This window comes from Limulus polyphemus, unplaced genomic scaffold (genome assembly GCF_000517525.1).
Source record: "Limulus polyphemus unplaced genomic scaffold, Limulus_polyphemus-2.1.2 Scaffold14, whole genome shotgun sequence".
Classification (NCBI taxonomy): domain Eukaryota; kingdom Metazoa; phylum Arthropoda; class Merostomata; order Xiphosura; family Limulidae; genus Limulus; species Limulus polyphemus.
In genome coordinates this window covers 199,245-214,700 of record NW_013665624.1, presented here as the reverse complement: position 1 = coordinate 214,700, position 15,456 = coordinate 199,245, and the positions used below count along the sequence as shown (strand labels likewise).

Genomic DNA, 15,456 nt, shown 5'->3' with positions numbered 1-15,456 from the left:
AATTCCATGCACATTTAAAGCAGCCACAGTCAAAAGATTAAATTTAGTGTGTACCCTAACAAAGAAAAATACATGTTTTATTCAAATATGCTTGATGGCTGAATGTATTTATTTCACTAACCATTATGATCACAGAATTTCTCTCTCTTTTCATATTAGTATGGAAGCTTAAAAATTTTCACCTTAGAAAATTTCCTCAATCATGTAAACAAAATATTTGGGGTAGATTCTAAATCAGGCCTCAACAAATATTTTTAAATCTAGGAGCCAGCCCAAACACTTAGGAGCCAGGACCAATATATAAAAGTTAAGGAATATATTTTGAGTCGGTTTTTGTGGTTATGGTACGAGACACAGTTTTACACTGAAAAACAAAGAATCCACCATTAAAATCTTAGAAACAAAGTTCAATTTTGGATTCAAAGATCGCAAAAATAGTTCTGGACTTCCAAGAGTCCAGAACTGTTTTAAATTCAAGTTCTTTTTAGCACATCCCTACGCATGAACAAAATGGGAGAAAATACTAGGCATCATGATGAAATTTTGATCATTATGGCAACCTGGTGCCCAGGACTTGAGGAGGCCTGTTCTAAATGTATATGAAAACAGAATAAAAAAACACTACATAGTGTTGGAAAATAAGTTAAACAGCTTATTTTCTAGATTTAAAGTGCTAGAGAAATAGTTCAATGAAATGACATTTTGACAGAAATGTTTTTCACAGTACACCAAAGCATGCGTTATTAAGATAAATTTTTCAAAGCATAATATAATGACCAAAAGTTGTTTCTTTTACCTCTCTCTGATGACGTTCTACTGCTGCTCTCTGTAGTAACTCATCTCTAGGAACCTAATGAAAAATATATATTAAACAGAACATTTTCTTCAACCTAAAAATAAATGATTTCACTACATCCACGAACCTTGGAATTTGTAGTTTAAGCACACTAATCATTTGGTGATGCCCAACTTGTATCATAATGGAAGGTGATGTTAGCTAGATTTCTCATGTTATGGTAAAATTATTAAAATTTGCCATGTTCTAAATATTATCCAGGCCTATAAGAAACTTTTTGTACAGTTGTGAACACAACAATATTTGTTTAGCGCTTGTAAACATAGCATTATAGGCAAATATCTCCAATGATTATTGTTTAACAGTTGAATTACGAAGACTAGACTAAATGCAAGAGAAATACACTTCTCAACAAGAATTTTAATAAATGTTTGTTTTACTACTACTATTATTGGTTGTGTTTTAAGTAGGCATTTGTCCTAAAATATATTTAAAAGTAAATAAAAAATACAATTAGATCTCATTACTTTGCTACCGTATTTGTTAGATGGTAACAAGCTTCCATGGAAAATATCAACAAGTGAATAGTGTAATTTATCACAAAATTAATCCTCTCGCTACAGGGTCAGTGGATTACACTGATCTCGTGACTCCAAAGTGACCAGAGTTTCCATACTATAAATTTTAATATTTTATGTATCTTCTGGAAATTTTTCAAGTTTTTAGTAAACATTACAAATCTTTTGTAAAGAGAAAATCAGAATTTTTAATTAATTATCGATAACTAAATTTGCCCATGAGTGATGTTTACATTAAGGTTAAAAATACTTTTCTTCATCTGAAGATTTTCAAATTTCATTTGCATAATCTCAAAAAACTCCTAAATAAATATCAAACTTTTTTTTAGAAAAACTTCATATTTTATCTACCCTAACGCTATAGGGGGGGGGGGGGCAATTGATTTTATTAACCTGGTAACATCAATAAAAAATTAGAAAATAAATCCAAATTACCCTTTTTTCTTCATAGAAGAACTGTAACTTGTAACAGGAAACCACAATTATTTATCCTAAATAGCTTAGAGCTCATAACAGTGTACATCTGGTTATTTACTTTTATTGCCCTTTGAATTGTGTGTAACCAATAATTCTGCCACACAAGTTCAAAATCACTCAGAAAACGTGCAGCTCATGCTACTATATCGAATTACATATCCCACAAGCATAACTTGTGAAGAATTATTATCATTTTTCCTTATCTTACCTAATCCAACCTAATAAATTTATAATTTTTTACATTTTCATTACTTTTGTAATAACACAGGATAACCATGAAAAACAAGAAATATAGTACTTACCTGGGTATTTTTTATTATTTTGCTTTCGACTGTTGATGAAACTTAAGCCTAATTGTTTTTTTCTTTAATACTAATGGTACTGTATACTAAGTATTTTATTTAATTAAATAATGCATCTAAGAACACAGAATAATAACATAAAAAGCAAACAATATCCTATAACTATCAATTTTTCTGGCTTTCTTAATATGTGATAAATCCTTTAAAAAGTTCAGTTAGGTTCATCCATGTGATTTCCATGAGAAAAATACTTGAACTGAACAATGAAATAGACAATGCCCTTTACAGAAAACAATGCAATATAATATGTGATTTGATAGATTAAAACTTTATATTTCTATTGGTTATAAATAATATAGTATAAATCATCAGAAGGAAATATTGGCAATTTGTGAGAGAGAATATAACAGGTAGGTGTGGCAAGTGTGTTTGATTTTCTAGTTTATGGCTCCCTAAACATGTAAGAGTGAAGTCTGTAAAAAGTATGCTTTGCTTAAGTAATGTCTATATGATAATAAGTAATATATATTAAATTGTTAAATTCCATACTTCTTGAAGGTGTGGAAAATAAATTAGAGAAGAGGGAAGACCTAGAGAGCAAATGTCACAATTCTCTTAATAGAGAAGATTGAGAATTCTTTTAAACATTTCCTTATTAAATTACAAATTTAAAACTTATATAGTATTAAAGCTTGATTTATTAACTACATTCTGATGCTAAGTATATTCATATACAATGATAATAAAATAGTTTAATTAAGTTTGAATGTAACTCTCTAAACAGTCATGGCATGTGCACTTTAACCTGCTTGTAGCAACAGGATTATATACTGCAAGTATGAATATATCATGAACCATGATGGTGGTTCATAACAGGGATCACAAGGAATTGCACAAAACTCTATTAGAATGTTTGGGCAAAAAGTACCTTAAACAGTAAAGGTTCAGTTCAAATAACACTTTAAAACCTTTAATATTGACTGCTAAGGCTGTACACATATAAAAATGCACAAAAAAGCACACATGACAGACTTACAAGGAAAAGAAAAGCTGCTCAAAATAGCCCATTTGTAATTATTATTGTTCTTATTCTCTTGCCAGACTACAACAAAAATACCTTGGTATATTGTACCCAAACCTTTTGTAGAATACTAAATAAGGTACTGCGTAGGTCATAGGGGTATTGAAAAGTCAATTTGTTTCTTCTATATGTTACATAAGCTAAAAAACATCATAATTCTAGTGTAAACAATGTTATCATTACCTCTTCAAGTTAGCTTTCTTACAAATATCTGATGTTCCTAAGTGCAAGGTGAAACAGGAACTACCAGCCAATAACAGATGAATATTAGATGACTGTAACATGTAGATACTCAATTGTACACTATACATACAATCAGTGTCTTTAGGGAGCCAACCCATATATTATATATATAAAGTGAAGGAGTAAAAAAAAAAAAAATACACATTAAATTTTGTTACACACATTTGTAGAATAATTACTTTAAAAGACACAAAAGTTTATTTAATGTTTTAGATGTACATGTTTTATTTGAAAAAAGCTGCTTTTCTACTGGTAAAATTTTATACCCACTTAGTGGGAGTTGCATCTTCGTCTAGGCATATATTTGCCCATTGTTATGCATTATAGATAGAGAATTTAGTTACACAGAAACTAAAAATGCTGACTATGTTCTCAAACAAATCTTCATGACAATCTTCAGCTACAGCTTAACATTTTAAATTTCCAACTAATATGATCAAATAGTCAATAGCTACAGTAAATCATCATGAACCATATCAGCTACCATAAAGTAATCCTTTACCCATACTTGAGCATGAAAAAAAAAAAGCCAGTAAACAAGATAAATAAAAAATTTGGAATTCAAAAACCTGCAAATAAGGATAATAAAAAATCAAGCAAACAAGGCTGGAGATACTGTAGACATTATTTACTCAAACTACAAATCTCTATTTTGACTTCATCAAATATAATTCTAGGTAACAGCATGAAGCCAAAATAGGAGTAAATAGGAGTTTGTAGTTTGAGTAAATAATGTCTACAGTATCTCCAGCCTTGTTGCCTTACTTTTTTTACAATACCTATTTTCAGGTTTTTAAATTTACAATATTTTATTTATCTTGTTATAATTTACTCTTATCTATTCTTCAGTGATACAAATTGCAGGATACATTTCCAGGTCATTTGAATACATGAATTAAACATGTACTCTACTATCAAAGAAACTTAAATCAGTGAATGTTCCTTCAATAAACTATTTCATAAAAGTGCATTAATCAACACAATATAATACTGTACATAGTACAATCCAACTGCCTGTTATGTTTCATGTTTTGAAATACTATTACAATATGTTATTTCTTTGCTATTACTTTTCACTTAAAATTATGTTTTACTAACAACACCTGGGCACAAAATATGGTAGAAAATGAATTAATAGGGATCATATTGTATTACATCTACCAAATTTCCTGCAATTTCAAGTTTCATATTTCAGATCTTGTATGTACGTGTATGCCACCCAAATTACATGGTTTATGTCATGACATTTGTGAGCAGTGACCCATCTTACTGTAATATACTGTGAGATGCAAGATATTTTTGAGGTCCTTTAATTAAAAGAAGAAAATCTGGGCACTGCATGTGTGCAAATGTGTGATTTCCTCAGTTATTTTACCAACTAGATAGAACTTTCTCAAAGATTTTTCATATAATATACATACTGTTTTGCAAGACCCACACCCCTTAAAATTTTATACACTACAGTGTAGTTTTCACTCACGCTACATTTGTCTAAGGGTTGATAAATGACTATCGTACAGTTTTTCACTGCAACTCACTTTATGCTAGATAACTATAAAAATGTTAGTTCAAGAAAGATAATTTTTTAAAGATTATCTTAATACAGATATAAAACTTGTGATTTACAGTACCTTCTTGCTAGCTCCACCCAAAGAAACTTGTGGTCGCCTTCTAAAGTCTCCTTCAAAACTATACATATTAACACTATACACAAAAATTCATCGGTTTTGTTTTTCAGTTTCTGCAAAATACAAGACAACAACTTATTAATTAACCTTAACAAATAATAAAAAAGTGCTTGGAGAAATTTATAAGAAACTTACCATCTTCTATATGCACTCTACAGGGCGTCTGAAAAGTCTGGAATCATAAGTGATATGCAGCATTTCTTAATTTCAGATATGTGACTGATTATGGCACTGTCAAAGCATGAGAAACTCAAGCTAATCTTGCTGTTAAACCAAACTTGTTTTGAATTACAAAGACAGTATGTGGAGCTCATTCTATACAATTCGTAGACGTGCCTATAATTTCAGACTGTTCCGACACCCTGTATATAACTACAAACTAAAAACCATTTATTTTGTAGGTTAATAAGCAATCAAATACCATGTATGACAATAAAACAAAAAACGATTATAAAACTGCAAAAGTAATTATTTTTTCTTAGATAAAACATAACACTTTTTGAGTGAAAAGCTTACCTTCACCAGAAGTAAATAAAGTTGATACCTATGTTATTTCATATAGTTTCACTTTTTTTTTTGTGAAGTAAATCATAAATTAATAACTTTAATTCTTGAATGTAACCAGACTTTCTTTTTTGTTTACTGTGTACTTGATAACAGTAGGACTACTTAATCCTCAAACTAACAACTTATTTTTATACAATTCACAATATGTGGACCCCATCCATAATAATCATACTGAGTAATTTTATGCTTACCTGTTACAACACTTTCAAAAATGACTACAATAATTGGGTGAAATTGCTATTTTCTATGTAAAAATACATGGTGGACCCTAGCAGTAATTAGATTAAATGCAATCCTGACAGTCTGTTTACATTTTTTGAGTAACAACTGTGATTTTTGGGCTTATTTAAGTTATAAATAATAGGAGATACCAATTCAAATTTTTTGTTATTAATACAATAGTAACCAAGAATTTGTATGCAGCTTACTTGATCTCTGAATGGAATACATCAAACAAATGTCTTATTTGCTGCATGTATTTAGATGCATTATATCACAGTTAAGTGCATTAAAATAACCAAATAAATCAAATTGTATTTAACATAAATATATATACATACACATGTAATATGGATGCATCTTAAATATGCACTAGAATTCACATCATTGTTGTCTCCAATAAGTAAATGTATATATATATACAATAAAAAACAACAGCACTGGTTCAGAAAATAACAGTAATGTATTTAGATACAATGTACTTGCATTAACATACTAGGAGATGCAACAGTAAACACAGTATACAAACATTTGATTAATTGGTGAATAAGCTTGAAATACTCTAAGTATGGTAATCAATAACTAAGTTGTATTTTACGAAATGCTCAACATAACTTTATTTATAATACAAAACAGAATAGCACTTTTGTAAGTAACTGTACCTACTTAACAGTATCCATAACCTTAAAATGTTTACAGTTAATGTAAACAAAACACAAGTCAAAACAATAAACCCCAGAAATATGAATGAAAGTTAACTCCACAGCATCTGGTATCAAATAAATAGAAAACACTGTTTGTTCAGTACAGTTCTATATTCATTTGAACTGTATTTTCTGACTAGATAAACAATATGTATAGTATCATACACTTCATAACCAGCTACAAAACTAATATAGCATGTAACAATGAAAAATGTTCAAAGATCTCACTATAGCTCAGCAGTTAACCCTGTTAGAGTTACTTAAAATAATAGATTATTCTAAATTATGATTATATCTATTAATCTCATGAAAATATTTAATTAATCAAAACTAGTGTTATCAATTATACTATTTTAATTATTACAACTATTCAAGTCATATGTAAGAATTATCAATTAGTTGAATGTAATTGATTGATGTGACCTACAATTAATCAATTAGCAAATTCCACTAATCACCTAGCTCTATCTCGCTCAATCAGCACGTGCTGATTGAGTTTAAGTACTAAGTCTAATTGACAATGTCTTAGATCTAAGACATTGTCAATTAGACTTAGTACTTAAACTCAATCAGCACTCTAAGACATTGTCAATTAGACTTAGTACTTAAACTCAATCAGCACTCTAAGACATTGTCAATTAGACTTAGTACTGAAACTCAATCAGCACTCTAAGACATTGTCAATTAGACTTAAACTCAATCAGGGGAGAATTTTCTTCACAAAATATAAATGCCTTCTTTCTTACATGTAACTTTTCTGCCTTTTGTCAACTGCATTTCCTACAAAACTAAAGAAACACTCACTGATGGCAGACAGAAACCTTTGTAACATTTCTTCCAAAGCTGGAAAACATATTTAACTGGTTTTCCAGAACAGAAGTATGTCTTCATTTATAAACGAGTGAGCCAACACTAGGCAACTTTTCATTTGTGACACAATATTTCTGCTTGCACTGTTTCCACTGCTGTCCCTGCAAGTTTCATGTAGATTCTACTAAAACATGGAAAACAAGATCAACATGTATGCATCAGACTGGTTCCTCACATAGGTTCTGATGTAATAGAATCAACTATTTAAGCTGAATGAGTAACATTCACATTGCTTCAACTTTTGTATTCTCATTCATGTGAAAAAAAAAAATACCCCTTATACCTTGGGTCCAGAAGTGTGTAGCTATATAGTAAAACAGCTTTGACTCAATATTCTCAAAGAGCTTTTCACAGCTTATAACAGTGCTTTTCATAGCACTGACATCACTTTCCACATCAGATACTTCATCAAAAAGCCCTTTAAAAGCCATGATGCATGGAATCACACCAGGTACTGATGATGCCGGAGAAGATCTTATCAATTGTTTAAGTGGTGCTAGATCATGAATCACCTTTCCTATAAGTGCTCAATGAGATGCAGTTAACTTTGCAGAAAGCTCAAATTCTTCAGCATGTGCACCAAGAGCCATTTCATTTTAATAAAGAGTTGCCAGCACATAGTATGTTCTACACTATATGCACAGTACATGGCACACTACTGTAGTTAATCCTAAATCAGTCAATGTTTTCAAAATATTTCTTCCACTGTCTATACTATTACATGAACTTTCCACTCTGGCATTTTTCTAAGTTTTGAGCTTATTGTCAAAAGTCTGATACAGTTTCTGAAGTGTTGGAGCCATTGAATTGACAGGCGTGGAGCACAGCTTGCCATAACTGGTGTGTCTTGTAAATCAACTGAAAAGTTAATCTGAGAAGCAAAGTGTCAAAGGTCCATTTTATAACTTAGAGCAAAGAATATTTTTTTTAAATAAGTTTGAATACACATTGAAAAAAAAGTTGTATATATTTGTGGTAACCTTTTGTTAGGACAGATGCTTTCTCTCTGACAGTGTAAAATCTGGATCCAGACCTTAAAGTAGTCATCATAATATAACAACATTGACAACAGAAACAGGTCTATCCTCAAGAGCTATAAAATCAACCAGACATTTATTAACATCTTCTACCTTAGGGTCCTCTTGATCAAGGAATTTTGAAAATTTTCCAATTGTGTTAAAAGGTGTGTTTGCTCGGCAGACATTTGAAGATAGTTCTAATCATTCAAGGGTTCATCAGGCAGCATTCCAACAGTTTTGGAAAATTTATAAGTAGCAGCTCCCCTCATGCATTGGAGCAGACCAATTACGATCAAGCACAGGGAGGTGCATTTAATAGTAGCATTGCTTAAATAAAATGTACTGAATGCCTAGTTTAAAAGACATTTGGGAAGCATTAAGGTAGAATAAGTATGAAATATAAAGTATATGCTAACACTAATAATTTCAATGTTGATAAAAAGAGCACCATTGTAACTCTACACTTCATCCCTTCAGGTGTATGTTTAGTTAATCAGCAATATATTAAGAAAAATGGGGAACTGATAATAATACTTGTAACTTTTTGCTGTTTATTATTATATGTATTAGATATGTTTAATCAATAGTTTTATGTTAAAAAGACTAAGAATGTTAACCTGCTTGGAATAGTGACTGTTATATAAAGACTTGTTTAGTTTAAATCAGCTGCAATTCTTTTAATTGGCTGCTATAGGGGGATATTGCAATGCAAGCTTATTGTATCAAGTATTGCACATAGTAACAAATACACGTATGTAAACATGTATTTTTTTTCTCAAAATACAAGAACATGATTACTGTTCTGTATAATGTATCTTCACACTACATGTGAAAGCATTAATTCATTTATACAGATTATCTGCAAAATGGTTTTCAATCAAATACAAGCTGGTACTTTTACTAACAATTAGTAAATTGAGCAAATTAATACAATTAATGGTTCAAACTAAGCCTGCAACCTGATTGAAATATCAGATTGGTGCCAACGAGTCCAAGATTTATCATATCAGGATAAGACTTTTTAAAATCTGCATCTGTGTGTTCTGCATGTCCATATATCCCTATGGTATGTATATTAGTGGTGTCTAGCTTCAAAATTTGTCTTCAAATAAATCATGCACTTATCATACTACAAAATGGACACATTTTCATCAGAATACAAAACAAGTGTATATTAGATGAAATTGAAGGACTCTTACATTAATTTTCCTCTAAACTTTTAAACATATCAAGAAACAAATCCTCATTTTGGGATACATTGCACACTCTCCACCTCCAAATTGCCTTAATGTATTGTGTATTTTCATAGGCACACATACTTATGGATCTAATCTTCTTAAAATTGGATGACTCAATATCAGCAGCCGATATGGAGACTGGTCTCAGGCTTAGTTCAAACCTTAGTTTGGTAACGTGTTCTGAACCTTCAAAAGTCAACTTCTACCCCATGTTGCAGCTCTACAAAAATTTATGACATTGTAATAATGTCAGTTGGTTCCTTGCATTTTGTTTGAAAGATTTAGTCTCTGCTTCTTTCTCACTTAATATTAACTTCTGATCAGAGCAAGCTAATTACACTTAGACTAAAAACTGTTGGGAGAAACTTCATATTCAACAGTACGTTGGGCTTTTAGATAATTTACTAAATTAATAATAATCTTCTGAATTATGACCTTACTGAAATCTACAATTTTAAAGTAACTGCAAATAGTGCTCTTAATGAGCAAGTTTTGGTTAGTTTGATTTCACTGTTTGAGTAGTCACTCTGTGCTTCATCTCAGTGATGTACCAAAGCCAATGCTGAAGTTATTAGTATTACTAACAAACAATATAGGGTGCTACTATAGCATGCAGTCTACACAGATACTATCATCATCATCACCAATTCTAATGATTCACTAAAACATCATTTCTTGCTAAATAATTTATATCTATCCACATATTTCTTAAGCAAATAATAATAATTTAATAAGTTGCGTGTTCCAAAAGAGTATCTTAAATTTAGGATATAACTGTCATATTCTTTCATTGTTGGAATTGATTTCATTCCAATTATATTTGCCCCAAAAATATTATGTAATGGTATTTTGTATTTTATTAGTTTAAAAGCATTATTTATAATAAATGGTGCCAATTGCAAATAAACAAAAGTTAAAATGGTGATGATTATAGTATCTGTGTAGACCACATGCTATAGTAGCACCAAATATAGAATATTAGTATTACTGCATGTGCAAGCTGTATGGCATGACAAGTTATGGTTGTAACACCAATTTAAATCCTGAGAGGTAGGGAATACTGCTGAAAAAAACATCTTTAAACTAAAATATAAACAATTAATTAAATTAGAAATAACAATCAGTTTTCTGATTATATGTATTTTTCACTTCACTATATTTCAAAGTTTTGGTTGAGTTCAATGATTGAATCCAGCTCATCACAGTATCAACTCATTTAGTGTTTCATATGTAGAATTTCAGTACAGTGCTGATCATTTTACAAATTCAACTAAAACAAAACATTGCTCAAGTTTAAACTTTTTGAAGGGTTAAAATTCAATGACATTAGCAATAACTTTTTGGGTGCCTGGTCATGAACAGCAATAGCCAAGAATGTTTATGAAAAATGCCCTCATAATTCCATTCCTGGTAACAATAGACAACATATAAAAAAAAATACCTGTGTAAAACTGGCATCAGGAACACATCTCATTTAGATTATTAATTTACTAAATCTAAATAATTAAATAAAATTACAACAGTCGAAACTGTGAACTGATCAACCAGAACACCAAAATCCTTTTCCTCCATAACATTGTTATTTGCATTAAAATTATACTTATAATTCAAATTATGTTGGTCCATGTAGGCCTTCCTGTTTTCTTAGCTTCAGAACAAAACACTCAACGCCAGCCTTCATAATTCAAATATTTATCAAGTCTTCCTTAAATTTAATGATTATATCACATATGAAGGCAACCCATTCCAAAGGCCAACCACCCTAGTAGAAAAATAAAACTGTCGTAGCTAAAGATGATTCCTAACATGCCAAAATTTGTGTGTCCTCCCTATTCTAACTATTTTTACCATTAAGTACAAAAACAATATCAGTTCCCTTAACAATCTTAAACATCTCAATCAGATCTCTTCTAAATTTTTTTTCAAGAGTAACTGCTTTCAGAATCCTTAACTTGTTCTCATACAACAACCTTTCTATTCCAGGTATCATCCTAGTAAATCTCCTCTGAATTTTTCTAAAAATTCAACATCCTTTCTAAAAAGTCCAAGACTGAACACAATACTTTATATGTGGCCTAACCAGTGACCTATACAATGAAATTATTATCTATTTTTAAACTTGTATTCAATATTTCAGTAGATATAAACTGTAATCAAAATGCACAGTTGTGTGTCGTGCAGCCAAAACAACCCGCACCATAAACTATATTATTAACAGCAGTGATGATTTAGCAATTTTCCACTTTCTGTAGGTCAGACTGTGATAATCCAAACTATCCCATATTATCAGTGGAAGTGTTATAGTGGATCCTTCCTTCACATATCAAATTCCAAGGCAATCCATTAAGAAACAAAGAGATATAAAATCTCCAATTTTGATTTCATTCCTTTAAGTTGCATGCTTAATCCTTTTTTCTTTGCCGCACCTTTTTTTCATAACTAAGGTGTTTTTAATTAGATCCTATTTGCCCTGACACTATCAAAAGCACTCTTCTCAGATGGCTTAAGACATTGATCAACCAGAACATTAAGATCCTTTTCTTCCATAACATTGTTAAGGCTATTTCCATCAAAATTATACTTGAAATTCAAATTATATACCACATGAGTTATCTTGCATTTATTATAATTAATCTGCCATTTATTGACTTAATTTGCCAAATAATCCAAATTATTTTGTAAAGCAACAACATCCTCCTCATAGCCAGCAACATCTAAAGCCTAAATATCATCAACAAATTAAAATAATTTATTGACTATTCCTTCATCTGTATCATTAATGTGAACCAAAAAGAGCAAAGGTCCTAACACTGAGCCCTGAGGTACCTAAACTGTGACATTAATCAAGTTTGACTGAATTCCATTTATAACAACTGTGTTTTCTTCCATCCACAGTTTTCTATCCAATGAGCCAACCTATCCCCCACACCTGCAGAAATAATTTTAAGAAGCCTCTTATGTGACACCACATCAAAGATTTTCTGAAAAGCCAGATACACCAAATTCACACCTACATCTTCATCTACGTTAGCAATAACCTCTTCAAAAAGTGTTAAAAATTCAAAAGGGCAATATTTACTTTACGGAAACCATGTTGATTATTCAAAAAAATTTGAACCTTTGTTGACTTTACAAAGCATTATTTATCAGACTATAGAAAACTTTCCCAACATTGATGCAAGACTAATAGACCTATAATTATTGGAACAATTCTTATCACCTCCCTTGAAAAGAGGAGTAACATGTCCCAATTGTTTTTTTAACAAGCTCAGGATTAATGTGGTCATCTTGTTCAATATTATTTACATCTAACAACAGTTCAGAATGAGGAATATTTCTTACATCTTTATTAATAAAAGTTGAAGAAAGAGTAGAATTTAATAACCCAGCCATCTCATAATAATCATACATGAGCCTTCCTATATCATCCATTAATACATTGTTTTCCAAACTGTAGGGTGCTCCCTCTGGGGGCACATCTTTTTGGCAGGAGAGACCAAAAATAATGACAGAAGAAACAGAAGAGTTAGAGATGATAATAACCTAACAAAACTATCACTCTGCTCACAAAGCCTTCTTTTGCTCTTGCATTTACTTACTCCTTGCAAACATTTCTTTATTTGAAAAACAAATGATTAAAAACAGGTAAAGAAATGTTAATTTTGCTGTTATTGTTTGCAAGAATTATTTTAACATGAAGAGGTGGGGCTCAATAGACACTTTGCTGAGTTAGAGGGTGCTGCTATTTAAGGTTTGGAAAACACTGCCTTAATGTATATAAAGAAATTCTTACTCTCAAAATTTAAATTTTAAGCCAACCTTTTTTTCACATATTCTTTGCAGTTTCCCAATTTCCTGTTTGACTAACTCTAGATCTTCTAGAAACTTCTTGGTGACAAATGACAAAGAACTGCTGATTACAGATTATTGTATTTTAATTAATAATTGGAACTACTCTGATTTCCAGGGTACCTAACCAAAACTGAAAACATTATTAACAACATTACTAATTTAATATTCAAGGCAGTAGGAGTTGGGACATTGTGGGTTCAAGCACTCAACTCCCAACCCTTAACTGATTCTCCTTAGTTGCTGGTGAGTTTTACATCAGCATAGGGATCTTGTCTAATATTGATACTGATATATAGAATGTTCTCAACACGCTATAACCATAGACATTATCCATTATGACTTAAAGATGACAACAAGAAATGGTAATGGAAGAATTATTTTGAATTTTAGTCTCACCATAATGTTATTTTTGCTTTTGTAAGAGCATTATTGTTCTATAAATTAGCGCTGATTTTAATTGCCTGTGGACAATTAATGTATTTCATACTCATATTCATAACTCAGTGCCACTAACAGCATCACATTAATAAATGTCAGTATACTATAACATTCAGTCGTACTAACTTAGGCCTAAGTAAGTCAAATTACAATTTCTTTTAATTTGTATTACCTATTAATTTCCCACATTCACTTAACTTCAACTTAAGTGCTTAATCTCTCTCACTCTCGATAGCAGTTTGTACTACATATGGCTTGTTACAAACATTCTCTAAAATAATAACATTAACCTATAACACATACCTAGCTTCACTTCAGTATGTAGTACTAAAGTGCCAGTGTTTGCAATAATATTAACTTAGCTTCTGTACCACAGACTAGACCTAACACACATTCCACTAACATGTCGTACCCTACAATTTTCTGGAATAAAACCTTAATAAAACCCAATATCAATTGCCATCTAGCGATAGAAATTATAATAATACTGATGTTTAAATGGACGATCGAAAGTATACTTGAATTATGAACATCAACAGTGCGAAATGTATAGCTCTTTCAAGTCCTTTGGTAGGTAAATTAATTTTTGCAGAATTTTAATTCATTCATTTGTCAATTAATAAGTTAAGTTTCCGCATTAAAATGCAATAAAAGAAATTGTTTGATTACAATGGCTTATGCTTCGGGAAAGCTATTTTAACTTTTCCTTTTGCTTTGTTATTTAGTTTGATTATTTAATGCGATACACAAAAAACACTAAGAATGGCAAATGTATCTAATTTATTGCACTGCCCTGATTTTTTACCATCTTTTAGAATAAAAATATTTTATTGTTTTCTTATGCTTTCTTATTCAGCTTCATTGTTTAATGTGATAAGCTAGCAATGCTAACAGTGGCTAAATTTAACTCATTTATTCTGTTACGTGCTTTTGACAATCGTTTAAAATGAAGAAAAAACGCTTAACATATAGTCTTGATTCAAAACGAAAAGAAAATTTTGTATATATCCTATTTTTTTTAATACAGTTTCGTTCCGAATTAATTCCATAATCTCTGTTCCAGTTTCTCTTTGACATCATGGATTGTCTTCAACATAAATACATTTTTATATTATAATTTATTATTTTAGTATTATTATTGATTTTGAGTTATATATTTATTGTACCAGCTTTCACACAGTAATTTTAAACCGTATCCGCAAAATGTTTAAGCAATTTGTTCAATTGATCAGAATTCATGAAGTATTTTGACCACAACTTCACACTATAATTTTACCTTAAATTTATTTCATTTGGAAGTTTTCGTTTAGCCCTCGGTGGGACAGCGGTAAGTTTACGGCCTTACAACACTAAATTCTAGGGTTCGATTCTCCGCGGTGGACAC

At 30.7% G+C, this 15,456-nt stretch overlaps 1 protein-coding gene across 2 annotated transcripts in view; it reads right to left on the bottom strand.

The window, feature by feature from the left end:
• Window positions 1–14,489, bottom strand: part of LOC106457173 (ubiquitin-protein ligase E3C-like) — a 79,485-nt gene extending 64,996 nt beyond the window's left edge. The window contains exons 1-3 of one of the 2 annotated variants that reach the window (XM_013916569.2): window positions 14,376–14,489; window positions 5,109–5,218; window positions 797–850 (exon numbers count right to left, since the gene is read on the bottom strand). In XM_013916569.2, coding sequence (XP_013772023.1) covers window positions 797–850; window positions 5,109–5,174 — 120 coding nt within the window. In that variant the 5' untranslated portion in view covers window positions 5,175–5,218; window positions 14,376–14,489. Of the gene's footprint in view, window positions 1–796; window positions 851–5,108; window positions 5,219–14,244; window positions 14,264–14,375 lie in introns of those variants that run through there. The other variant, XM_022383018.1, reaches the window with a different exon arrangement.
• Between the last annotated feature and the right edge of the window lie 967 nt (window positions 14,490–15,456).